The sequence below is a fragment of the Portunus trituberculatus genome, chromosome 44, assembly GCF_017591435.1.
Source record: "Portunus trituberculatus isolate SZX2019 chromosome 44, ASM1759143v1, whole genome shotgun sequence".
Classification (NCBI taxonomy): domain Eukaryota; kingdom Metazoa; phylum Arthropoda; class Malacostraca; order Decapoda; family Portunidae; genus Portunus; species Portunus trituberculatus.
The window spans coordinates 27380755-27408587 of NC_059298.1; the positions used below are offsets into that span (position 1 = coordinate 27380755).

Consider the following 27833-nt stretch of genomic DNA (forward strand, 5'->3'; position numbering starts at 1 on the left):
GTGTGTGTGTGTGTGTGTGTATTTACCTATTTGTATTTACCTATTTGTGTATTACAGGGCCCGAGCTAAGTTCTCTGTGTTCTGTCTCCTTGTCCATTCCTATCATATCTCTCTTTCATCTGATTGACACACACCACGTCAACGACATCACTACTCAGTTTATTCCACTTATCAATGCTACGGTGCGGGAAACTGTATTTTCTCACGTAATTTAGACAGATGTCTATTATTAGCTTTTTTCCATGTCCTTGGAGAAGATTACTTGTGGTCACCTTTATCAACTCTCTGTCCAGTATGTCAATCTTGTTCACCAATTTATACATAGTTATCATGTCTCCTCTTGTTCTTCTCTCTTTTAATGTGGTCAGCCCCAGCTTCCTCAGTCTTTCCTCATAGTCTAACTCCTGAGTCCTGGTACCATCCTTGTTGCCAGCCTCTGTACCCTTTCTACCTTCTTCACATTTTTCTTCATATGCGTGACCAGACACAAGCTGCATATTCTAACTGGGGTCTTATTAAGGTACATAATATTTCTTCATCATTCCTTCATCTAGGTAGTGGAATGCAAGGCCAATATTTTGAAGCATGTTATATGTTTTCCAAAAAATCTTGTTAATGTGTTTCTCCGGTGACAAAGTGTTTTGCACGGTTACTCCTAAGTCTTTCTCCTCATTGGTCTCTTTAATTTTCTCATCACCCAGCCTGTAATCCCAGTTTGGTCTGTATCTACTTCTTCCCATTTTCATAACATGGGTCTTGTCTATATTAAATTCCATCTGCCACTCCTTACTCCACTCATATATTTTATCAAGATCTTCCTGTAACTTGTTACAATCTTCCACATTCTTTACTCTCCTCATAATTTTAGTATCGTCTGCAAACATGTTCATGTAACTGTCAATTCCTACTGGCATATCATTAACATAAATCAAAAACATGATGGGACCAAGCACTGACCCTTGTGGAACTCCACTGGTTACCTTCTTCCACTCGGACTTCCTTCCTCTCACCACTGTTCTCATTTCTCTTCCCATTAAGTAATTTTCCATCCATTTTGCTAGTTTATCATTTACTCCTCCAATCTTCTTTAGTTTCCACATCAGTCTATTGTGTGGTACTTTATCAAAGGCCTTTCTCAAGTCCAGGTAGATAGCATCCACCCATCCCTCTCTATGTTGTAGTATGTCAGTCACTCTTGAATAAAAACATAATAAATTGGATACACGATCTTCCTTTTCTGAAACCAAACTGTCTTTCACTCAGAATGTTTTCACTTTCTAGATACTCACTCCACTTAGCTTTAATTACTTCTTCACATACCTTGCACAATATACTAGTCAACGATACTGGTCTATAATTTAGCGGTTCCATTCTACTACCATTCTTATATATAGGCACAATGTCAGCTCTTTTCCACTCTTTCGGGACTAATCCTGTTCGTATGGAGGTTTCCACAATATCAAATACGGGGTTCAACAATTGATCCTTACATTCATTTAGCAACCTCCCAGATATGCCATCAGGCCCCATTGATTTATTAATATCCAGATTGCTTATAATTTTCCTTACATCTTCCTTAGTAACCATGATGTCCTGCATTTGCTTTATTTCCGTAGGCCTTCCTCCCATAAAATGCTCCTCCTTTGTAAACACTTTGCAAAAGTTGTCGTTCAAAATTTCAGCTATATCTCCAGCATCCTCATATACTTCTTCCCATTTTTACCTTTTCTATTGCCTCCCTTATATTTAGTTTTCCATTTATGAATTTGTAAAACATTTTGGGTCACTATCACAGTTTTCCACCACCCTCTGTTCATATTCCTTCTGTGCTGTTCTCCTTACTTCAACATATCTATTCCTTGCTGTTTTGTAAACTTCTCTTGATAATACATCACTGTTTTTCTTAAGTTTCTTCCATGCCTTTTCTTTGTTCTTTTTTGCTTCTTCACAATTTCTATTAAACCACTGTTTATTATTTAAAGTCCTCTTTCTGTAATATGGCACAAACTTTTTCACAGCAGAGTTATACAAATCCATAAATTTATCGTATTTCAATTGCATATCCCTTTCCTGGTATACCACGGACCAGTCAATTTCATTAAAGAACTCCCTTATATGGTTATAATTTGCCCTAATATAATTTAATTTTTCCTCCCTGCGTTCCACAATCTTATTCGTGCTTAATTCCGTATCCAGCTCAAAGCTTAGGACATCATGATCGCTTTTCCCCAAGGGACATTCATGTTCAATTTCCTCTTTTAGAGAGATGCCCCTGGTAAATACCAAATCCAACCTTGCTGCAACATCTTGTCCCCTGCACCTTGTTGGTGATCTCACCCACTGTGTCATCAAGTTATTTGTTGCTACCTTTAACAATTCCTCTGCCCACTCACCACCGTTCACCACTTCGTAGTCTTCCCACACTATTTCTTTACAATTAAAGTCTCCAACTATCATCACTCTATCCTTTCTGATGAGTTCTTGCTTCATTCTGTCTAGAGTATTTCTCATCACCATTTGGTACTGTTCATATTCCCAAGCACTGGTTCTGGGTGGTATGTATACTGTTATAATATTAATGTCCCTCTTGCCATCTGTTATAAGCATACTTATCACTTCCTCATTTCTCTTACTATAGTTCACCTCCTTCACTATCAGATCTTCCTTAGTAAGAACCATTATACCACCACCTCCTTTATTTTTCTATCATTTCTCCATACTTTGTAGTGTTTTACAACAAACCAGTCTAGCTTTATTTCGGCCTTAGCTTTGTTTCCACTACACACATTATGTCCGGTTCGTTATTTCTTAGGTAATCCATACATTCTAGCCTCTTAGACAGAAATCCATCTATATTCGTGTAAGTCACTTGTATTCCATTCCTAGTCTCATTCTTCCATGTAATGTCTATTCCGTCTGTTTTATCCACCACTTCTTTAGCCTCCCATTTCTCATCCTCCAAAAAAACTTGGTCTTTTCCTCCTCTGTTCTTTCGTCATTCCTCTCTTTCACTTCAGTTACAAGCTCTTTCATTTTCATTCGCTCATCCTGTGACATATTTCTTCTTATGTAAATTGTTTTGGTTTCCTCAGAGTCCTTAAGTTTCCAAGCCCTCCTCAACAAGGCCTCAGCTGCCACCTGAGACTTTAATTTCAATTTTAATGGTCTATTCTTGCCTTCCTCAAAAGCTCCCAATCTCACACTTTCTTCTACCTCAGCATATAGGTCCTCTTCCTCCACAGAGATCTTATTCAGTAAAGACTTAATCCTGTCATTTTCCTTATCCCTCCTATCCTGCCAGTTTCTGTTAGTTTCCTCCCCCAATCCTATTATGATCACACATTTTTTTTCTTTACAGCAATATCTCTCACCACATACTCATTTTCCTTTAGTGCCTTTACCATTTCACTCTGCGTAATCACTTTATTTTCTTCTTCCTGCTTTTTCACTATCTCCCTAAAGGACCTTTGTACCTCCTGATGTTCATGGTTCACTTCATTCATCCTAGCATCAATTAGATTAAGGCATTCCTCCTTTCTCAAGTCCCTTTCGAATATTTTCATCTCTATTTCTAGGAGTTTAGCCTTCATCTCTTCACATTGTTTCCTTAGTTGTTGGTTTTCTTTCTCCATCTCTACTTTTTCCTTCAGTAGCTCTGTTTCCTTAGTTGTTGGTTTTCTTTCTCCATCTCTACTTTTTCCTTCAATAGCTCTTTATTCGCTATCGTTAACAAATAGATCTCTTTTTTGAATGAATCATTCTCGGCTATAACTCTATCCAGTTTTTCTTGTATGGACAAAATGTTTAGGAACTTACTTTCCAGTGCCTGGATTCTTGCATCCATATCTAATTTCTCCAGTCCTCTTGGAATAGTTACGAAACCTTCAAAATCTTTGGGTTGTCTCGGAGTAGCCGCAATGTTTGTTATCTCATCAGCTGATTACGGCCAAAACAATCACCGCCCACACTCTCATCTCAGGGACCACTCTCCATATCCCTCACTTTCAACACTATGCGACAGTAGGACATCAACAGGACACTAACTTAGAGGTACCCGGGCCCTGTAACACCATAGGTATTTTCACTTCTTCCCGTCTGCAGCCAGAGACGAGCCGTCCTCTCTCAGCGACGGCGAAAGTGTGTGTGGAATTGCCAGTCTGCTAAAGAGATATATATAAGAAATCTAGAGATACCGCTTTACTCATTATGTATTGATTCTGATGATTCTCCAGAACTCCTATTTGCTTGCAGGGTTGATGCAGAAGAGTGAGGGGCCATTTGCTACCAGATGGAAGAAAGATTAGTTCACCACCACACTCTTACAATGACAGCTGATGCCTGCCGCAGCCCACCAGCCACTTCAAGCCTGGGCCAGGAGTAGATAACCAGCTGACAGGAGTCATTGTCTTAAGAGGTGCTGGAAAGGAAATGGAGTGGTAGGTGAATGCTACTGCCTGCCAATTATGCCCTGACTGATAAAACTTGTCATCACAGCTGAAGATGAACCCCGTTCTGTCTGTCTGCAAGTGGAATCTGACAGAAGAGAAAAAAAAGCATAGCAAACAAAGGTGATTAGCTTAGCTATTATTCATTTATCCCCCAGTAGTGATGAGAAGAGGATCCTGAAAGATAGACTTTAAGGATTGATTTGCATATAGAGGCCATGTCCCTTCCCTAAAGTAGGGAGGGTCAGTATCTGTTAAGTCCCACCCTCCTCCTCAAACTTAAGTCTTATTTATCAGGGTCCAAGTTTAAGTTTAAGGAGCAATTTGCACATAGAGGTCTCATCCCTTCCCCTGAGACTGGTGGGGAGGGTGGGACTTAACAGATACTGACCCTCCCTACTTTAGGGGAGGGATGATGGTGTCTCTATATGCAAATCACTCCTTAAGGGGGAGATCCCCCTATGTTTAAGAAATAGCGCAATTTTCTTCTAATTGCCACAGTACGTGCATAGCATTTTATGCTAATCATCATATCCAAATTTGGTGTGTGATTTTTACAGTACAAGTAATATCACATAATCTATGTTACCATATATCCGTACGAATTTTTTTTTTTTTTTTTTTTTTTTTTTACTAGACTAGTCTAGACGTGAAAAAATCATTGAAATTTTATTTTTTACCTATTTTCAAATTTTGGACTCGTATTCATTTTCTAGAACCATTTCAATGCTTTTGTCCCCAAAATTTCAGCCAAATCGGACAAAAACTAAAGGAGGAAAATCCATGGTTTTAAGAAAACAGCAAAGTCGATTTTTCATGTTCCAAGTGGAGTGAAATTATAATAATGAGAGATTCCAGTTATATTTGTTTATGCATATGGTGTTTATACCTAATAATCTGGCACCTGGTCCCCCCATAATAAAAATTTATTAAGTATTACATGCTCGAAGGCAACTATCATGATGTGCCACATCACTCTTTGTATTGATTCTGATGATTCTCCAGAACTCCTATTTGCTTGCAGGGTTGATGCAGAAGAGTGAGGGGACGTTTGCTACCGGATGGAAGAAAGATTAGTTCACCACCACACTCCTACAATGACAGCTGATGCCTGCCGTAGCCCACCAGCCACTTCAAGCCTGGGGAGCCAGGAGTAGATAACCAGCTGACAGGAGTCATTGTCTTAAGAGGTGCTGGAAAGGAAATGGAGTGGTAGGTGAATGCTACTGCCTGCCAATTATGCCCTGACTGATAAAACTTGTCATCACAGCTGAAGACGAACCCCGTTCTGTCTGTCTGCAAGTGGAATCTGACAGAAGAGAAAAAAAAGCATAGCAAACAAAGGTGATTAGCTTAGCTATTATTCATTTACCCCACTAGTGATGAGAAGAGGATCCTGAAAGATAGACTTAAGGATTGATTTGCATATAGAGGCCATGTCCTTCCCTAAAGTAGGGAAGGTTAGTATCTGTTAAGTCCCACCCTCCTCCTCAAACTTAAAAGTCTTATTTATCAGGGTCCAAGTTTAAGTTTAAGGAGCAATTTGAACATAGAGGCCCCATCCTTTCCCCTGAGACTGGTGGGAGGGTGGGACTTAACAGATACTGACCCTCCCTACTTTAGGGGAGGGATGATGGTGCCTCTATATGCAAATCACTCCTTAAGGGGGAGATCCCCCTATGTTTAAGAAATAGCGCAATTTTCTTCTAATTGACACAGTACATGCATAGCATTATGCTAATCATCATATCCAAATTTGGTGTGTGATTTTTACAGTACAAGTAATATCACATCATCTACGTTACCATATATCCGTACAAAAAACTTTTTTTTTTTTTTACTAGTCTAGACGTGAAAAAATCATTGAAAAAAATTTTTTTTTTACCTATTTTCAAATTTTGGACTCGTATTCATTTTCTAGAACCATTTCAATGCTTTTGTCCCCAAAATTTCAGCCAAATCGGACAAAAACTAAAGGAGGAAAATCCATGGTTTTAAGAAAATAGATTGGCAATCAGTCGATTTTTCATGTTCCAAGTGAAGTGAAACTATTATAATGAGAGATTCCAGTTATATTTTTGTTTATGCATATGGTGTTTATACCTAATAATCTGGCACCTGGTCCCCCCATAATAAAAATTTATTAGGTATTACATGCTCGAAGGCAACCATCATGATGTGCCACATCACTCTTTGTAGCCAGGTTTGATTAGAATGCCCCAGCCTGGTATTGTTTGCTAGGGCTGCCTGGTGTTTTCTCTTTCTAGGTGTTAGTCTTCTTTCCTCCTTTCGTTTCAGCATTTTTTCCATTGCAGGGTTTGATCCAAACATACTTGAGAAAATAATATTTCTCGTAACCAAAGTTGTGGTCTAGGATGGTCACTTGGCTGGGAAACTTTACCCTAAAATATCCTGCATGCTTTATGCTTTATTTTCAAACACTTCTGCCACACTTTAGAATGCAATGATTCGTTAGGGTTTTGCGACCTCCCTTTCAAGCATTTTCCCAGTAGTGTTGGGGCAGTCAGGTCCCTGTAAACTTGCTTTATATATTCCAGGTTTTTGTACTCTATCTTTCTTGGTGGAGTGTGCAGGTGGGACTTGATTTCTTGCTTTGGCTCTGTTGTAAAGACACTTCTCCCTTCGGACATAATGCATGTCCTGGTTTCTCATCAGTCGATGTTAGATGGAAGTAGCTTGACCACACTGCCTCCTTCATGGTCTTCAAGTCACTTCCAGTTTTGTCTCTGATGGCTTTTCCATAGTAAAGTTGATGATGATTTCATTAGTCACTTTTCCTTTTCCACCAAGCAAACTCATTTTCCTGGTGTTTTTGTGATGACACTGGCCGCCTCCTTCATTTTTCGTGAGCGTGTCCCCATGCGTCTGCATACGTGGTTGACGCATTCTTCTTTCTTGCCCTTCATGTTTTCGTAGGGTACCTTTCCGTTGTCCAGTTCAGTCACAGCCATAAATGCACTGAGTCACCATCTCCAACAAAGGTAACGTAACGGAGCTTGTGACTTAGGGATCGGCTCCACAATCTTCTTGCTGCCTCTGCCTCCATCGCACCACTTTTTCCATCGAAGTTTTTATGGCACTTGTGGATTTTGTTTGATGGCTTCATCCTCCTCTTCTCACAAGCAATGCAATAGTTGCAGAGGACTTAAAAATCAAGCATGATTCCTGTGTACACATCAGTCACAAACCCAATACCAATGTGTGATTTGTGACCTCGAGTCATCCATGTCCCGTCGTAGGACACCTCCACGTCAAGGATGCCGTCTTCATCAGGTTCTGTCATCTCTCTTGAGGTGTAAAATTCCTTGATGGATTCATAGACAATCTCCATCCCTTTTTGTAGTGACCTTGCATTTTGTTGTAAGGGAAGTGGCACTGCCTCACGTACGAAGCAGTGGTGAGTTCACAATCAGTACATAAGAAAGCAGACCTACTTTCAAGGCTTGCTCGACCCTCACCCGTCACAAGGCTGTGGTATACTTGTTGGAGGTTTACTTCATTATACTTGTTTTGCTCCCCACCTGCTAGCTTAAATGTTCTAGGTAGTGCATGGCAATAATTAGTTCCACATTCCTTGCAATCAACACTGACGGTGGTGTCCCATTTGTTAGTAACAGGTGTTACTGCTGCTACCTTCTTCCTGCATCCTCGCTTCTTGCATTGGAGCTCAGCAACCACAGCACTGGCTTCCAGTTACGATATATTTCTTGTTATACTCTTCAGTAACAGCAGGCAAACGGCTGGATGTAAGGTGAGTCCTTATCAATGCACGTGGCACGCGAAACGTGGAAGCAGCAGATGACGATGCAGCAGGTGTGGTTGGTGATGGTGGTGAGGGTGGCGGGGGTGGAAGTATCGTGGTAGGCGGCGTGTGTGGTGGTGGTGGTGGCAGGCCAGCATCCTCACTCTTACGTTCAGCAACGATGTTTTCCTTCCTATCCTACCCAATGCCCAGGCTCTTCTACTCTGTAGTATTCTCCTCTTCAACTTAGGCATGTCTGTGTTCAGAATTTGGAAGCAGATCTTGAAATAAGGCACGGTATGAGAATGTGTTTTCACTTCATTATTTCTCCATAAAATAGTTACTTCAAGCGAAAAAACAAAAAAACATGCATACTCCTCCTTTACTCACGTGTCACAGACATTTAATAGACATTTAAAGGGCTGCTCGCTAGGCCCTTTAAAATTGCGGTAGAGAAAAAAGAACTTCACCATTCGATATTAGAGGGATACTAGTTGTTGCCTGGCTGTAGAACAGAAAACCGATATTTTTCCACCCGCATCTTCAAAAATTAAGGCGAATCTCCCCCTTAAGCAAGTCTATTTTTTTCAGGGTCCTTTCTATCTATCAGGGTCCTCCTTTCATCACTACTGGGGGTTTAAAGTTACCTACATGTTACCATGATACCCAAGTTCTAGGTGGTTACTTGCATATTCTCCCTTATAATCATCCTACATTCGTTCCACATTCTTAGCACTCTCTCCTCTTCCCATACCCAGTTAAAAAGCTCAGTCATTCTATTGATCACAACTCCATTTCTGTACATTTCATACATTATCTCATCTGACACTGCTTCCTTCTCATTCTTTTGCCTTTTCCCATCCATATTCCTCCATCTGTTCCCTGCTGATTCTTTCATTCAGCTAATTTGCATCCTTCCTCTCCAATGTCACACACCCTTCTCTCACATCAAATACCTCACCTACACGTTCTAGGGTGATAAGAACAAGTGTATTTAAATTTCAGCAGCAGATCAAGATTTAAGGACAAAACTAATATATAAAAAGAAAAAAAGATACTTTTCTGTTAATTCCTTGGTGTTCACACGTTCCCTTCTTTGATCTGTCTTGTGTCCTTGATGGTTACTTCCTGTGTCGTCACCACCACCAGGCATTGAGTGGAAAGAGTTCTGGACAATATTTTCAACCTGGAAAAAAGTTGTGGGTTTAATAAATGTATAGATCATTCATATGTAAATAAATGCAACCAGTTATATATAAATTTTGCTTTAACTAACATTTGGTTTGACTGACCTGCTTTTCTCATATACATATTAAAACTTAACTTCATTCATCAGGCAACCATATTCAGATTTAATGGTCCTGCAGCAAGTCAGGTGATGTCACCAATGAAACATTGCCATCTCTTAAATGGAAATATTAAAAAAAAAAAAAAAAAAAAAAAAAATCAGTACTAGGATGCATTTTTTTTTTACCTTAGAGTTTTGGTACAATATAAATTTATTTACATGAAGGGTTTATGGAGGTCAGGGGTCTATAGAGGTCAGAAGATTAATGGCCACAGTCTTCACTATTTTAATCCCCACATAAGTTACTGAACCTGTATAAAATTGCCAAATAGTTAGCAAAATATAAGTGTGAAAATGCATAATGTGACAAAAGGCATTAATTAAAGATAAAATAAATTCAATCAATTAATTACCAGTTTTGTGAATATTTTAAAAGCTTTCACATATGTCTGAAATTATGGAAACAACTAGTAAATAACCTGTAAAAAGAAAAAAGGCTACTAATTCAAAGAAACTTCATCACTGCTCACCTGTAGTAGTGCTTGGCCTGAGTAAGTGATAGTAGAGACAGTAAGAGAAGCATTGAGGCCCATGGACACCACCCTGGCTCAGGCTCCCGGTGCCATGACCAGGACAGAGAAAACCAATCCCTGAAGGCTCAAAGTAATGATAAATGAAAATCAGGACAAAAGTTGAAAAGAGGGAAAATGTGATGGAGATCAGAGATGAACATAAAGAATAAAGAAAGGAAAACAGGGAGAAAATCAATTTCAAGAGGTTATGGAGTCTCAAAGTAAAGAAAAGGCCAAGCTAATCAAGCAATTAATATAGCAGTACTCCATTAAGGATGGCTAGGTGCACTGTCTACTTAAATCTAGAACATTGGGTACAGTAAGCATCTCACCACAGATTGTTATGGAAAAGTCAAAATGTAGAGTTGCAGGGCAAAACACTGGGCTGGGTAACAGATTTCTTAATTAAGAGATAAAGAACTGGATAATACATTTCTTAATTAAAAAGAACTGGGTAATACATTTCTTAATTAAAAGATAAAGAAAAGAGAACAATAATTAAGAGTGAAAAATTGGAATAGTGTACAGTTAAAAGGAAATTCTGGCCCCTGTAATGTTCCTAATGAATAATAATATATGGACAAGATTAAAAGCTAGCATGCTATAGTTTATATGCTGTGTGAAGCTGTTGAAAAGAGTGGAAAATTACATGGATTATGAAATATACAACAGAAAAATCTAGATGGAATATATCAGTGGTATACAGGATGGGAAATTATATTTAATGCAAATATGATGCTCAAGAAAGAAAAAAGGCAGGCAAGATCCTATACCATGGCAGAGATAGAAATGAAGAAAATCCTGGAAGAAAAAGATTTGGGAATTACAATAAATGATTATCACCAGGAATACATGTAGGCCATGTTGATGGCAAACCTATGAACAACTGAAAAAGATGAAAGACAGCTTTTACTTCCATAAATAAAAACAGTTATAGAATTTGATCCAAACTGGAATATGCCTCAACTGTTTAGTCACTTAATAATAAAAAAAAAAAAAAGATATATGTACAGTATATAGGAAAGATTCAAAGAGCTGGTTCCAAATGGTTCCAAGTTTGAAAGGCTTATCTTATCAAGAAAGACAAAAGAGATTAAAACTTCTAACAAAACAGCAAGGGAGAGAGAGAGAGAGAGAGAGATCATTGCTATATATATACTGAACACTATTAAAGGGATAGACCAAGTTCACAAAGAAAACTTGTTTGATGGCACAGTAGACACAAAAGGTCAATGTGTGAAAGTAAAAAGTTAAGACAGCATAAAGAATGAAGAGAAATCAAGAAATAGTTTCCCAAACAAAGATATGGAACACTCTAGGTGAAACAGTGGTTCAAGCAAAGAATATTCCTGAATTTAAAGCTAAGCTGGATGCTTATAGATATACAAACAGGACAGCACAAGCATCTCTTTTCCTGTAAAGCACAATTAGATGAATAAACATCATTCACACTCTTAGCCTTGTCAACTTTTGGTGGAGAGAGAGAGAGAGAGAGAGAGAGAGAGAGAGAGAGAGAGAGAGAGAGAGAGAGAGAGAGAGAGAGAGAGAGAGAGAGAGAGAGAGAGAGAGAGAGTATTTTGTGAACCACCACCACTGCACCCACAGCAGTTTAAACTTGGCACAGATGCCCACAAACTTCCATAGCTGACTTTCAATTATGCAAGGAGTTTCCCAAACGCACTGAAGTATAACATTGGCCATGAGTTTTGCTTAAGTCTCACTTTTATGTAAACAAATAAAAAAAAAACATTTAACATTCTGTGAGGGTCTAGCTAGTTTAGCCCCAAAATGTTAAATGTTTGAGGTGTGCTGGCAAATTGTTACTTAAAGAGCATTGAAAGGAGAGGTACAGTGTGTGGATGAGGGCACGAAAACAAAAATGCAAATTAAGCCCCAAAATTAACTAAACTCCATCCCAGGATTATCACAACAACTTCACTGGTGTCATGCAAAGAGGACAACAAACATCACAAAGAATAAGGGCAAAATTTTCAGATTTAGAGTGAACAAAAAATAATGCAAATCATAACACTAGAACAGGAAAAAACAATCATTATAACTATTTCCACAGCTTATGAATTAAACATTGGCAACAGTAAAGAACCTTAATATTGTTCATCTATTCAATCCATCTCTACCTTGGATATTTTCCTTATAACACCACCTATATAATCAATCATTTAGGAAGGGCAATATATATGTATTACTATTCCCTCAACTTATAATGACGTATAAGCTAAACAGCAACAATATACAGATGAGAAACTAAACATTATTTGCCTTTTCAGTCACTATTTCAAACACTTTCCTTTCAAGAGAATATCTACGACAGACAAACTTCTCTCTCTCCTCAATAAACCAAACACTTCACTAGCTCATCCTCTTCGATCAACTCTATGCTGTTATTCACCTACACATTTTTTTTCTTTATGCAAGAAGGAAACTAGCCAATGGCAACAAAAGATAAAAAAAAAAAAAAAAACCACTTGAAATGCAATTTCCCTAAAAGATTAGTAAAGAATTATCCAAAGGACTTGAAACCTCCCTCTTAAAAGAAGTCAAGTCATAGAAAGATGGAAATACAGAAGCAGGCAAGGAGTTCCAAAGTTAACCAGAGAAAGGTATGAATGATTGAGAATACTGCTTAACTCTTGTAATAGAGACTTGGACAGAATAGGGATGAGAGGAAGAAGAAAGCCTTGTGCAATGAGGCCACAGGAGGAGGGGAGGTATGCAGTTAGCAAGATCAATAAAGCAGTTGAAAATAGTGGCAAAAGATAGAAAAAAATGCAACATTTTGGCAGTGAGAAAGAGGCTGAAGACTGTCAGTCAGAGGAGGGGAGTTGATGAGATGAAAATTTTTTTATTCCACCATATCTAATAAAACTGTGTAGCTAAGTGGAACTCCCCCAAACATGTAAAGGACAGATAAGGCCCTTGTACAGAGTTAGCAGTTGGAGGGACGAGAAAAACTGGCAGAGACCACAGAATGCCTAATTTCATAGAAGCTGTTTTAGCAAGATACGAGATGTGACTTAAATTTCCAGTTAGGGTCATGAGTAAAGGACAGACCGAAAATATTCAATGTAGAAGAGGGAGACAGTTGAGTGTCATTAAAGAACAAGGATAGTTGTCTGGAAGGTTGTGTCTAGTTGATAGATGGAGGTACTGAGTTTTTAAGGCATTGAACACTAATAAGTTTTCTCTGCCCCAATCAGAAATCTTAGAAAAATCAGAAATCAGGCATTCTAAGGCATCCCTGCATGATCTGTTGACTTCCTGAAGGATTGATTGTCTCTGAAAGAACATGGGAAGAGGTAGGGTGGCATCATCAGCACATGGGCAAGAAGTTTGGTTAAAAAGATTATTAATGAATAATAAAAGAAGAGTGCGTGACAGGACAGAACACTACTATTAATAGATTTAAGAGGACAGTGGCCATCTACCACAGCAGCAATAGAACGGTCAGAATGGAAACTTGAGATAAAGTTTCAGAGTGAAGGATAGAATCTATAGGAGGACAGTTTTGAAATCAAAGATTTATGCCGGACTCTATCAAAAGCTTTTGATATGTCTATGTGACAGCAAAAGTTTCACTGAAATCTCTAAAAGAGGATGGCCAAAACTCAGTAAGGAAAGCCAGAAGATCACCAGTAGAGCAACATTGATGGAAGCCATACTGGTGATAAAATAGAAGATTGTGAAGTGACAGATGTTTAGGAATCTTCCTATTGAGGATAGATTAAAAAACATTAAACAAGCAAGAGATTAAAGCTACAGGATGGTACTTTGAGGGATTAGAATGGTCACCCATTTTAGGAACAGGCTGAATGTAGCAAACTTCCAGTAAGAAGGAAAGGTAGAAGTCAATAAACAGTTGAAAAAGCTTGGCCAGGCAAAGTGCAAGCACAGAAGCACAGTTTTTGAGAATGATTAGGAGGGACCCCATGAGGTCCATAAGCCTTCAAAGATTTAAGCCAGCAAGGGCATGGAAAACATCATTACAAAGAACTTTGCCTGAAAACATGAAATAGTTAGAGGGAGGAGGAGAGAGAGGGACAAGCCCAGATTCATCCAAAGTGGAGTAGTCAGCAAAGGTTTAAGAGTTTGAATTTGAAAGATTTTGATATTTTCTATTTATGAAGGAATGTCTGGCAAGTTGAAGAACAAACTTGGCATGATTCTGGGCAGAAATATAAAGTGCATGAGATTGATGAGATGGAAGGCTCAAGTACCTTTTGTGGGCAACCTCTCGATCACGTATAGTACAAGAACAGACTGTGTTAAAAAAAGGTTTAGAAGGTTTAGGTTGAGAAAAAAAATGAATATATGCCTCCATGCCATACACTATCACCTCTTATGTGTTAAGCCAGGTGTTCTCAACCTGGGATACGCGTACCCCCAGGGGTACTTGAGAGGAATTTTTGGGATACGTGGCAGGTTTCTCAAAATATTTCACCTTTGAATAACTGCAAATTTGTTTATAGTATACAATGTGGCCTACATGTGCTAGGCTGGATGTGTCCTTCACTAGAACCAGGACACATTAACAACGTTAACAAGGAAACTCTTGGAGTTATATCACTTGAGAGGAAGCTCTCTTGGATTACAGTTGCCACACAACCTTGCAAACCTATAATATTTGTTCCGATTTATTATTTTATATGTTATTCACACACACAGTGACTTATTTATCACTATCACTTGTTACAAGTTGCAACTAGCTAGAAGCAACACTAGTTCACTGCCATAATGATCAAAAATTGTCTGATATAGTTCCTTTTTGGTAAATGTATTAGGTGTAAGTCACATATAGTGTCTCCCTGTGAGGTACCAGTTCCTATCGACACTACCTCATAGAAATATACTAATATTAATTAAAAATTTTGTCTGCTCCACATATAGAACACAAATTAAACTTAATAAACTAAGTCAATAAACCATGCATCTATTCTTACCCTTCCTGACGCTGCATTGTGGGAAAGGAGTACGTGATCAATACTGAAAGACTTCGAGGGTACATAAGATTAAAAAGGTTGAGAACCCCTGTGTTAAGCGTACAGAGATGGGTCTCTGCCACAGAAACAATAATCATTGCAAGGAAAATCAGCATAATCTCTCTTCAGGCCTCTCCAACAGGCAGAGGTAAAACACGCAGAGGCACCTCCACTTTTGGGGATACAGAAATGATATTGAGATCAGAGGAGCCCAACAGAGAAGATAAGGTAACAGCATACGCAGAAAGATTAGAGGTAAGGAAAAAGTAAAGAATGTTGGGCATATCTCTAAGGCGGTGTCACACTAGCACTTTTTCCGTCGTTTTTCAGAAAATCGACAATATTTTTGGTGCGGCCTGTCACACACAAACGGTGTTTCGTCGTCACTTCCCGCCAACACAATGTAAACACAAACATGGAGGCCACGTTGCGGCAGATACGCTGCTCTGAACGTAATACTGTGTATTACGAAACTTAGATGAGCTAAACAAGCCAAAAAGCGTGCATGGATGCGTTCATGGTTAATGATAGAACCAATGCACGTAGAAGCAGGTTGAGGAGACGGTCAGGAATGCGAGTAGGATGTTACACCAGTTGCTCAAGGTCATGGAGGATAGCAAAGTTGAAGGCTAGTTAACCAGGATGATCAGTGAAGGGAGAGGAAAGCCAATGCTGGTGGTGAACACTGAAATCTCCTAGGATGGAGATCTCTGCGAAAGGAGAGAGGGCAGAATGTGTTCCACTTTGGAAGTTCAATTGTCAAAGAATTTACTATAATGAGAAGAGTTAGGGAAGAGATAGATAGTACAGATAATCGCTGTCAAAATATTTTCCTTCAAGAGAATATCTCTCTCCCACAATAAACATTTGCTCTTTTGACCATTCTCTTCCTCTATTAGTTTTCTTATACCTTCCTTTGCTCAACCCTTCCATCTGGATTCCCTCACCTATCAGTGTCTATTTGTAATAATTTTTCATTTAAGACACGCGTCTATACCAGAATGCATAAACGTATTTTAATAGTTTGTTATTGGATGTTTGTTTCCCTAGTGATGCAAAATGGTCAAACAACACTAGAACCACGAAAACATCCTTGTAAACCGCACAAATTTTCACTAGAGCCTTGTAAACCCCCGTCACTTTTACTAGAGCCTGTTGAACTGCCGCTAAGCTTGCTGCAATATCACCACCCTTATAAACCGTCAACAATAAAACACGGACACACCCCTGAAAACACGGTAACTTCCACTAGGTCTAACACACTATTGCTAGGCTTGTCAAACTATAACTGAAATCCCAAAAACACCCTGGAAAAAAACTCCAATAACTATCATTAGACCCTGTTAATTTGTCACTAATTCTATCAAACAACCCCTATACTCTCATTAAAGCCAACACATGCCTAGTATCCTAAAAAATTAAAATAAAATAAAAATAAAAAAATACCTAAAAATATCCTTTAACACCAAAACAACCCCTATTAGACAAAGTTATAATAGTCGTAGGGATTACACAGGACATATAATAAAAAAAAAATCTCAGAATATACACTAAACAGCAGTATGGCAAACACACACACACAAGCAAACACCTTCCTCGCTACTACTCACACCTCCCTTCGTTTTCATTGTCTGAGAGCCCATCCACTGTTACCTCCACCTCTCCAGCCTCTATCTTTTCTCCACTAGCAACCATGACGAAGATAGAGAAGGTTGGCCTCCTCTCAGCTTGGCGATGGAAGCGAGTCACTAGTTTGGACTGTAATAAGACAAAGCACGGAGTGAAGCAGAGTGAGAACCCGCTTCACTGTTTCACCACGACTGTTTTCAAAGGTCATAGAGATTAACAAACGCTTTCTCAAGAAGATTTCTCGTGTTATGAACGTAGAAATGTTGTTAATCTGTCAGTAAAGTCATAAAGAGAAGCTGGAAAAGCTGTGCAACTTTGACTAGAGCCTTTGTATGTGGTGGAGGTTTAAAGTAAGTGTTTCCGAATAGAGCTCAGTTTACACGTACCAGATAAAGACGTATAGTTAAGGTGAATAAATAACTATAAAGAAAATAAGTACAACGATAAATAATTAATAAGGATACATAGATGTTTAGACAGATAGATAAATAGATAAAGGAAGGAAGAAAGAAAATAAGTACAGCGATAAATAATTAATATGGATTCATAGATGTTTAGACATAAATATATAGATAAAGGAAGGAATTAATTAATAAACGAATATATATATATATATATATATATATATATATATATATATATATATATATATATATATATATATATATATATATATATATATATATATATATATATATATATATATATATATATATATATATATATATATATATATATATATATATATATATATATATATATATATATATATATATATATATATATATATATATATATATATATATATATATATAATAGAGAGCACAAACTGCAGGTATAGAAGGAAATAGGAGGTAGGTACACAAGGTACACAATATGAATGAGAGCAAACTTACTCTTGTGGCGGTTCTGTCGGGGGAACAAATGACGTGGAGTAAGTGCTTGGTGACTCGGTGAAGGGAGAGGTTGGAGAAAAGGATGAATTACGGGAGGTGGAAAGGGCACAACCGTCATCGGAGAAATCAAGAGTTGGAGCAGAAACGCCACTGAACATGGCGGCCAGCGTGACCCAGAAGTTGAAGGCGAGAGACGCGGCCATGCCTACCATTCCGCCCTGTAGAGGGAGGGAGGCACGCCGGGTAACAAGGATAAGTATATCAATCACAAAGGTGGCTAATTATCCCACAGTGTCTTATAAGCTTCTACAGCAAAGTCTGTCAGAAACCTTAGTATAATTTCATTCCTATGTACTATCATAGACATTAGTATATGACAAGGACTGCCACATGTAGGGCTGATGGTTCTTGCGGCTTCCCTTATTCTTGTCCTCTTATGTTCTTAACTTCATCTGCCTGCACTGGTAATCTATGCGCAGGCGCACTTAACCTTTCCTTAATGATGAGCTTTGTGTGCCTAAAATAAGCCACTTTTCCTTCACTTTTAGCTTGTTTTAAATATGGCATTTGTGCTTTCTTAATAGCTTGGGAAGCAGGACACAAATCTTCATTGATGTAGACTTTGGTTCCACGCAGTTTGGTGACGTTCCTCATCACGGCTTCTCGGTCTCGAAACCTGATGAAACGAGCGATAATTGGCCGGCTCCGATGGACATTAGGCTGGCCCACTCTATGCGCTCGTTCCAATTCGATGTTGGGTAGTTCCATCTTGGTCTCGAGCAGCTTTGTCACTTGAATAGCAGTTTGTTCCCAGGTTTCGCCAGGTTGTTCATCAATGCCGGTGATTTGCAAATTGTTTCTGCGGTTGTAGTCCTCCTGGTAATTGCATCTGTCTTCAAGCTCTTTTATATGCTTTCCATTCGCTTCTAATTCATCGCGCAGGTTTTTGATGGTTTCCTTGTTGGTCTTGTCTTGAATTTCTTTAACCTGCATTTCTTGTTTAAGGTCGTCCACTTCTTTTTGGGTGAACTCTAGGCTCCTTGTTGCATCACCAACTGCACTATGAAGAGCCTTGATTTTGTCGTCCATTTGCTTGATAAAAATTTCTAGTGCACTGCGGAATCCTTGTTCTTGTGAAGCAAGGATTGATTTCAAAAGAGTCTCATCCATAATGAGAAAAGCAGTGGAAAAGGTTGTAGCAGCGGAGCGGCAGAGCGATACGTCTAACCACCACGACGGACAGAGAGAGAGAGAGAGAGAGAGAGAGATACATAAATGTAGAAAATATGCTAAATATCTTTAGAATCACTCTATCACACAAGTTGCCTCCCATGGTTTCCGACGGATGCTTTCATACTAGGCCACTGCAGTGTCCCAGCCGGACAACCACCAGACAATTACCAATTCGGTGTCCTGCTACAGAAAATAGTGGCGGAAACCAGAATTGTCGTCACTCTCTGTAAAGCATTGTTTTATATGGAAGCTTTAATATTTAGCTACCGGTATGCGCCACCGCCGCTCACCGGCCAGCCTCGACTGTGAAAAGAAATGACGTCTGCCCCGTGGCGTTAAGACTCAACGCATAATTAAGTGGGAGGTATACAGCACAGATGTGGATAATTTTCACATGCACAACTAATGTTCATAAGAAAGCTGGAGAGCCGCCTCTTTTGTGATGAAAAAGACCGTATATCTGCAGGGTTGGACCTCCTCTATTCATTAAAACACATTGCAACGTGATAGAGTACTTACTATAGAACATGTCTGTGATGTTTTCAATGTGGGGAAGGCTTTTGTAAAGCCGTAGTAATTAGATTAATAGCGCGCCGCCTCCAGAAACTAAGTCCACAATCATCCCTTCCAAGTGAAGCTACACAAATTAATGCGTGTGTTCGTGTGTTGGTAAGGGTTGGGGGGTGGGATGGAGGAAAAGGGGGAGGTCCAACCTGCAGTTTTACCGAGAATAAACGCTTCCACGCATTTCTCCTTGAGGCAGCTTCCCTGTATAGCCTGTATGACCCTATCCGTTCTCAGGAGACAGCTGCTGCTGCACAGTCTTCCTAATTTGGTAAGTTTGTTATTTATTACGTATTTTCTAATATCTCCATATCAACCGTAAACGTAAGTCACATTGATTGTCTTATTATATTATCAACATCATATCGGGAGTTTTTGGGGGGAGGAGGTATAAAAGAGCGATAAATGCATTTTTTTTAATCTAGGAAAATTTCCCTAGGTACTTTACTGTTATTGCATGGCTAGGTTACTAGCCAAGGATATAAGTTAGGTTAGGTTAGTAACCTTAGGGGGGGTCCATGGAGGCGCAGCATCCCCGGTTAGGTTAGGTTAGGTTAGGTTAATAAGCTTAGGTTAGGTTAGTAACCTTAGGGGGGGTCCATGGGGCACAGCCCCCCGGTTAGGGTAGGATAGGTTAGGTTAGATTAGGTTAGGTTAATATGCTTAGGTTAGGTTAGTAACCTTAAGGGGGGTCCAGGCGAGGCGCAGTCCCCCCTGGTTAGCAGGGGATCCGAGGGGGGGCACAGCCCTCCCGGTTAGGTCAGGTTAGGTTAGGTATATAATCATTCTAGCGTATTGCTTGAAACTTAAATTTTACCGCAAATTTTTTTTATTGTAAGGAAATTTCTAGGGAAATTTCCCTAGATTTTCAAAATCCATTTATCGCTCTTTTATGCGTTAGGTTAGGTATATAATTATTCTAGCGTATTGCTTGAAACTTAAATTTTATCCCAAATTTTTTTATTCTAGGGAAATTTCTAGGGAAATTTCCATAGATTTTCAAAGTCCATATATCGCTCTTTTATGTGTCCCCCCCCAAAACCCCCGATTCCCCACAGGCCCCCAAGCTTCTTGGGGAGGGTTGGGGGGGATGGGATGGAGGAAAAGGGGGAGGTCCAACCCTGCAGTTTTACCATCTGGTTGATATTACGCTTCTTCCGACTGACAAGGAGCAGTGGGTCGATGAGGCACAAACTCATCAAGGTGACCGGTGGAGGACACCTGTGGTAGACACCAGTGCCCTACAGTGGAAGAGGACTTATAAGATAAGACTGACTTATAAGATAAGACTGATAAGACACAACAAGGTATTTGGTGTGTGTGTGCGTGCGTGCGTGAGTGCATGCGTACGAGTGCGTGTGCATGCCCGTGTGTTTGGGTGTATATTAGCGAGCGGGCGGGCGGGCACACACACACACACACACACACACACACACACACACACACACACACACACACACACACACACACACACACACACACACATCTCAAACTTACCAGAAGTGATGAGAAATTGCACTGCGTGTTTTTATTGCCAGACGAAACGGTACAAACAGACTGTGGAAGAAGGGAGGGAGGAGGAAGCGTTGGAGAGTTATAAATATAGAGCATGGAACAAGAAACAAGAAGAAAATTCAAAGAGGTGGGATAGGAGCACGCACAAGCATCCACTCTATTGCACAACCACACGGTCACTGCCTCTTCTTTAGCAGACACTGCCTCGCTTGTGTCTCGAAACCTCAACGAAACCAAACCAATCTTTTTCTAACACGCGTTCATGTGTACACCTGACTCAGTAATTTTGTTGATGAGGCCAATGTCCGGCAGAACTGCACAATAAAGCAGGATATGATCCCAAGATTCGGGTACTCAGAATGAGAAAACAGCTTACAACGCTGCTTGTGACGTTAAGGTGCTTGAAACATGTGTAAACAAGAGGCAGGACGTAACTAATCGGCAGTATGGTTATAGTAAGGTATCATAATTACTGAATGCAAGACGTTTACTACAATAAAGCATGAAACACAGTAGCTTAATGAGGGATATCAAACTTATGCGTGGTCTGAGTAGGTGGCCAGCGAGGTGACAGATATTCGGAGTCGATGCTGTGATTATTCCACTTGCTTAAGCTATTAAATGGTTTCAGCAAGGTTTCTCTCTTTTCAGGGCAGTGTTGTCTCACCTTATTTATTCACTTATCTATTTTTGTATGGGGTGTGTCACGTTTGTTGCGTGGGTGTTGTGACGTAAGTAATGCGTTGTGTGGCTGGGAATAGGATGGATTCTTGAGCGTGATGATACTCGTATACAATAAATTGTTTTGTGGTTGGGATCATATATGGCTTTTTTGTTCATGATAGTGCTAGGTGTGATACGGTATGGCTGGCTACTACATATGTGTGTGTGTGTGTGTGTGTGTGTGTGTGTGTGTGTGTGTGTATAGTTTAGTGTGATGTAGTGTGGTGTGAAATGGTATAGTGTGGTGTGATGTGGTGTTGTGTGGTGTGGAGTGGTGGTTGAGGATTAAGCTACCGTGGCCACGATGTTGAATGTGGTGTTGGTTGCGTGGCTGGCCGTGGTTTGGCTTCGTGTGGTGTGATTGAGTGTGATGCGGATTGTTTTGTGGCTAGTTGTGTTGGGAGTGATGTAGTAGTGGCACTGGGGGTGATGTAATTGTGGTGTGGTGTGAGTTGGCGTGCTATGAGATGTGGTTGGGTGTGACGTGTGGTGTGACGTGACTTTGTGTAGCATAGATGTTTATTGTGATATTAGTGTTGTGTTTGATATGATTAATTTTGCAATTCTATATTTTAATTAAAAAATTCCATGTTCTAGTTTCACAATTCTATATTCTACTTTCATAACTCTATATTCTATTTTTTGCAACTATTTTGGCTTTACAACAATTTGTTTCCACTTTACAACTCTATATTCTACTTTTACAACTATTTTAATTTTACAGCTATCTTTTTTATACTTTAACAACTCTCTCTATATATTTCAAGTTTAAAACTCTTTTATCTACTTTTACAACTCTATATTCTAATTCTACAACTCTATATTCTGATCTTACAACTCTATATTCTAATTTACAATTACATTCTACTTTTACAACTTTATACATACTTACAATTCTATACACCAGAAAGAGCGACCAGCAAAGTAGGACGTATACTTGGGCCTTGTCAGTGAGTGCCGTACATTCACGAAAAACACTGATGATTCTTGAGATTGTAACCACGCAATGATCGACCCTTGGAATTATTTGAGGTCTGAACACAACACTCCTATTGGTGAATGAAATCCGATCAAATTCTTCTGTAAGTATTTTTTTAATCTTTTTGCGGAAGGTTTATTATTATCATTTTTATTATATAATAATAATAATAATAATAATAATATTATTATTATTATTATTATTATTATTATTATTATTGTCATTATCATTATGTTTCTTTTATTCTTTATATTATTATCATTATCATTATTATTATTACTACTATTATTACTATTATTATTATTATCATTATTATTATTATTATCATTATTATTATTATTATCATCATTATTAATATTATCATTATTATTATTATTATCATTATTTACTATTACTATTATTACTACTACTACAACTACAACTACAATTACAAATACTACAACTACTACTACTTCTATCAATACTAATACTCTTATCTATGTTAATCGTTATTAATTTCCGAGGCAGGAAGCTACCACCAGAAAAGGCTTTGTACATAAAAATAACTGACCGTCATCAGTCTACTGCCATATTAGGAATAGTACAACATTTAGCGCTATTGGTTAGTGTGTGTGTGTGTGTGTGTGTGTGTGTGTGTGTGTGTGTGTGTGTGTTCTCGTGCGCGCTGGCGTCCCTCATTCACGATTACAAATAAACACAAGATGGTACTGCAAAAAGATTTATGTTTACTATGAAACTTTGACATAAGTGTAACCAATGTGAGTCACACAGAGAGTAAAGAAGTGTCAAAACAATTATTCCTCCCATCATTTAACAATAATGATAATTAATGGACCTATTGTTTTAAGGATATTTACAACGAACATTTTTTTTTTTTAATGTTCTGCCATATAGCGCCTGTAGGTAACTTGAGAGGTGTTGGAAGCGCTGTTAATCTTCCATCTAGGTAGCCAATTTTCTTTTTAGTGGTACCTATATTAGGGCCCATATCACCACCCAAGCGCATCTTTGGTGTTACCACTTACAATCTGGGTGTCATGGTGACATGTAGGTAACTTTAAACCACTCGACAAATAGCAAAGTATCAAGGCGATAAGGCGATCACGCGTAGCTACAAAAGGGTCATTTATATCATATTTGGCAACTAACCTCGTTAATTTCGTTTGTTTCCTTTCCTCCTCTCCCTCCGTCACCGTCTCTCTCTCTCTCTCTCTCTCTCTCTCAGTAATTATTGCTTAGCACCCACGCGGATATCGTAACACATAAGCCATGATTAATAAAAGGGATGAAATATTCCTTCTTCCTCAGCATGTAGCTCTGTATAACCTCATCATGTAGTACGTATACATGCGTACTGTACAGTAAGTACACGGCCGCATGTCCTTGAGTTACCTCGTTGACTTTCCACCCTCAACACTGTAGAACGTTCAAATAGACAGAAATGCGACCACAATTGTTTGCATAAACGCCCCAAGAATACGTTTGGATTATTTTCCTTTACAGAATTACTATACGAGCATAACTACATCGTTTGCAGGAGAGAGAGAGAGAGAGAGAGAGAGAGAGAGAGAGAGAAAGGCGAGATGAGGGAGGAGTGAGAGAGACGGAAGTTATGTAATGGCATGATGTATTCCTCTACCAACAATATTAGTGTGCAGTTTTCTTTACGTATGTGTAGCACGAGTTATTCTTCTCAAAATACTTCTGATTCATATTTTTTCACCATTTAAAAAGGTTTACAGAAATAAAATATAATGGAAAAGACAGCGTTGCCAACATGTTCGCTTCTGTGACTCTTATCAGAGAGATTTCCTGCAGCGCCTTGTGGTTTTGTCAGGAAACGTCCCCACTTTGTGTGTTATACGTATCAGTATTCTTGTGTATCATTATTCTTATCAACATTATAATTCAACACAGCTTGTTTGACACTATCCACTAATATATGACACTAGCGACAGTGGAATGCCAAGTATGTTTCATTAGATAGTTTTTCTCTTGGCTTTGAACTTTAGAACGCGAAGTAGGAAGAGTCGAGGAGACACACGGATAAGGAAAGGTGCTGACGTGGTTGTGACGTCAACTCCAAACAAGACCTGCTCGTAGACTATCCTGTCTTGTATCTCTTTTTACATCATAACTACTTCAGGAAGAATTATCTCCCGTAAAATGTCTTTTCGGCTCTTGCCAGCTTTGATTTCAAAGTCAAGAGTAAATTCCTTAATAAAACACATCGGGCAATGAACTACAGTCCCATAAGTTAGAGAACGATATATTTTGACACAAATAGATCAATCACTTACACTGCCAATATAACATCAACGTAAAATGTAAATATTAGTTCATAAGAACTCGAATTAAAATTACGCATTGTTACAATTCAATTTCTTAGACAACGGGTATACCTGCTGTCATGCAGGTTCCCCAAACTGAGGCCAACAAATTTCCCACAGTGAGATGGAGAAAATAGTCATTACAGAAAAGTTGCATATCCCACGGCATGAAGTATGTGCTAAGTACTCGTGTATATATTCCCAGGAAACAAGTGTAGAACGGTTGGCGTATATCATAAAAGTAATGTTGTGGTACTACGTACAAGCAGCAGCTCAGGTCTGAGGCCTGCTGAGGCCAAGCCCAGCTGCCTCTTTGGGACGCGGAAGACGCAGCGAGTGTGGGTGGCGAGGCCAACGAAGATGAGAGATAGTAATATACTCTCATCCTTGGTGGAGACAGTGCGGCCGTGTCCAAACCAGGACAATTATATTATACATAATATTGACATATATCACAGATGATGATGTAATTTCCTGCCTCTCCCTCTCCACCGGCGCTTAGCTCAGACACGCTCAGTGTGAACCATGGCGAGACATATGCCGCCGCTGTCGTTGCTACTGCTGCTGGGAACATTAGTTTCTGGATTGGTGCAAGGGAGTGACTGTAATAAAGGCAGCGAAACTGTGAAGGAAGGATATAGCAATATTGAAGAAGGCGGACAGATTTATGAAGGGTATTTGAAGGTTGGGAAAGATTTTAATGGTGTGAGTCTTGAAGTGCGCGGAACGAATGACTCAAAGCATGCCTGGTTTCCTAAGGAACCTTGTTTCCCACATACTGGCAGATGGACACAAATAGTTACAAAGATGAAAGTAGAACACAACAAGACTACTATGACGCTGAATAGTGGTGACTGTCGGGAAACGTGCACGATAAACAGCACTCTCTCCGGTAAATTCATTGTAGTACCTTATGGTTCTGGATTGTGGCGAGTGAGTCCACCGGAAAAAGACTGCGTGTTTGAAAACTTGATGCCACACCCATCTAACAAATTGGAATCCACCTGCAAAGAACGAACATCGACCGCAACCGCTTATACATATAGTAAATGGAGCAGCACACTGCCGTTATGGGCAATAGCGTTAGTGGGGGTGTTACTTGTGGCTGTTGTGGGCACGATAGTGGTCTTTGTGCAGTGGAAGTATCACACATCACGTGAGTAATACTGGTGTGTGTGTGTGTGTGTGTGTGTGTGTGTGTGTGTGTGTGTGTGTGTGTGTGCGTGCGCGCCCGCGTGTGATTTTACTATGATTTTATTTACTTTTGTATTACACTTTGTTTAAGCGTTTTAATGTACAAGCTGTTGTCAATACACTTTAACATTGAAAAATAATCAAACTATGTGTGTGTGTGTGTGTGTGTGTGTGTGTGTGTGTGTGTGTGTGTGTGTGTGTGTGTGTGTGTGTGTGTTGAGCAATAATCACTGATAGCTTCATCACACCCACAGGCAATGCAACAAATGTATTCAGTGAATTTAGTGAGCCGCACAACTCGCCTCGCGTTATCAAGAATGATGACGTGTACGAGGCGCTGGACTACTCTGCCATCAAGCATTACCAGTCGTCCGAGGCGACCCACTGGAACTCCAAGACGGGCCTCTCGCCAGTGCAGGGAGAACAACCGTGCACTATTGAAAATGAGCTGTACGAATCTTTCAGCAGATACAAGCACAGACAGGACCAGTAGGCGACCCCAAAGATCACATCCATTAATTGCTATTTTTATTCTTTTTTCAAATATTTGATATGTTGCATAGGAGATTAAGTACAAGAAATCAAAGTTTGATAATGCATAGATTTCCTTTCTCATGATAATCTTTAATTATGATAATTTTTTTTTTTTTTATTGGATAAACTTTATACTAGATATTCCAAGGAAAATTTTGTTACCTCTGAGTTGGTCTGGCATTCATGATCAGTGCTACACGAGGTGCCCAGCCTGTGTCTGTCGGCCTTTTGTAGCCTCATTTCTTATTGGCTGTTCAGATATTTCATCCTTGATTTGCATTAAATATGATTATGTTTGTGTGTTAGTATGGTTTTCATTATCGATTTACATGAGCTAGTAGCACTCTGAATCTCTGAACAACCTCGCGGTTTATCAGCTTTCAGCATGTATTATGCAAGGTGAAAACTGCCTTTACAATTCCTTTGTCTATACTGACGTCCCACGCATAAGTACGAATCCCACCACGTACAGCCTTAAAAACTTTTGCCATTTGTCGAGTGGTTTAAAATTACCTACATATCACCTTAACAGAGCTGGGTATGTAGTTCCGTACCTCGGTCCGCACCTCCGCTCCTCCGTACCTGCGGACCACTAAACGAGGTGCGGAGGTCCGAAGTGCGGAAAATTTTTCAAAAGTGCTGAATCAACAGGTACGGAAAGGCGACATTTTAAGTCCGTACCTCCGCATCGGAGACATGTGGGAAAGACAAAATTTTAAGTTCGTACCTCCGCACCTGAGACAGGTGCAGAAAAGTGAAATTTTGAATCCGTACTTCCGCACCTGACATTTTCATGGAAAAAAATAAATAAAGACGACAGTCTGCACTCAGTAGCAGTACTTCCGACCGTTTTTGGCGGTCTGGGCGACCAGGCATATTTTCCCGCCATTTGAGTGACGTACTCATTCAGGTCTAAGCATGTCTCTCTCTCTCTCTCTCTCTCTCTCTCTCTCGATAATGATGATGATGATGATATTAATAACCGTAAATACATAACAATGATTGCATGCATACATAATCCCCATCTCGTTATATATATATATATATATATATATATATATATATATATATATATATATATATATATATATATATATATATATATATATATATGGAGCTCTGATGTATTATTGACTTGTATTTTGTTTTATTTTTTGAGGTGCGGACTAGA

General features: G+C 39.2%; 1 protein-coding gene and 1 long non-coding RNA gene across 2 annotated transcripts; one reads left to right on the forward strand and one right to left on the reverse strand.

The window, feature by feature from the left end:
• Positions 1-3743: 3743 nt before the first annotated feature.
• Positions 3744-12544, reverse strand: LOC123518911. Its single transcript, XR_006678911.1, has 3 exons — positions 10027-12544; positions 9267-9394; positions 3744-4160 (listed from the first exon to the last, which is right to left on the reverse strand). It is a non-coding gene; the product is annotated as an uncharacterized LOC123518911 (long non-coding RNA).
• A 12781-nt stretch (positions 12545-25325) lies between these two features.
• LOC123518914 lies at positions 25326-26960 on the forward strand. Its single transcript, XM_045279983.1, has 2 exons — positions 25326-26090; positions 26383-26960. The coding sequence occupies exons 1-2, from the start codon at positions 25460-25462 to the stop codon at positions 26619-26621; spliced, it is 870 nt and encodes a 289-aa protein (XP_045135918.1). The 5' UTR covers positions 25326-25459; the 3' UTR covers positions 26622-26960.
• Positions 26961-27833: the final 873 nt, after the last annotated feature.

Excerpts from the sequence above, each read along its gene's own strand:
- LOC123518914 (XM_045279983.1), top strand. The coding sequence starts at position 25,460 with ATGGCGAGACATATGCCGCCGCTGTCGTTGCTACTGCTGCTGGGAACA. Across the intron at positions 26,091-26,382 it reads GTGGAAGTATCACACATCAC|GCAATGCAACAAATGTATTC; the intron begins GTGAGTAATACT and ends TCACACCCACAG.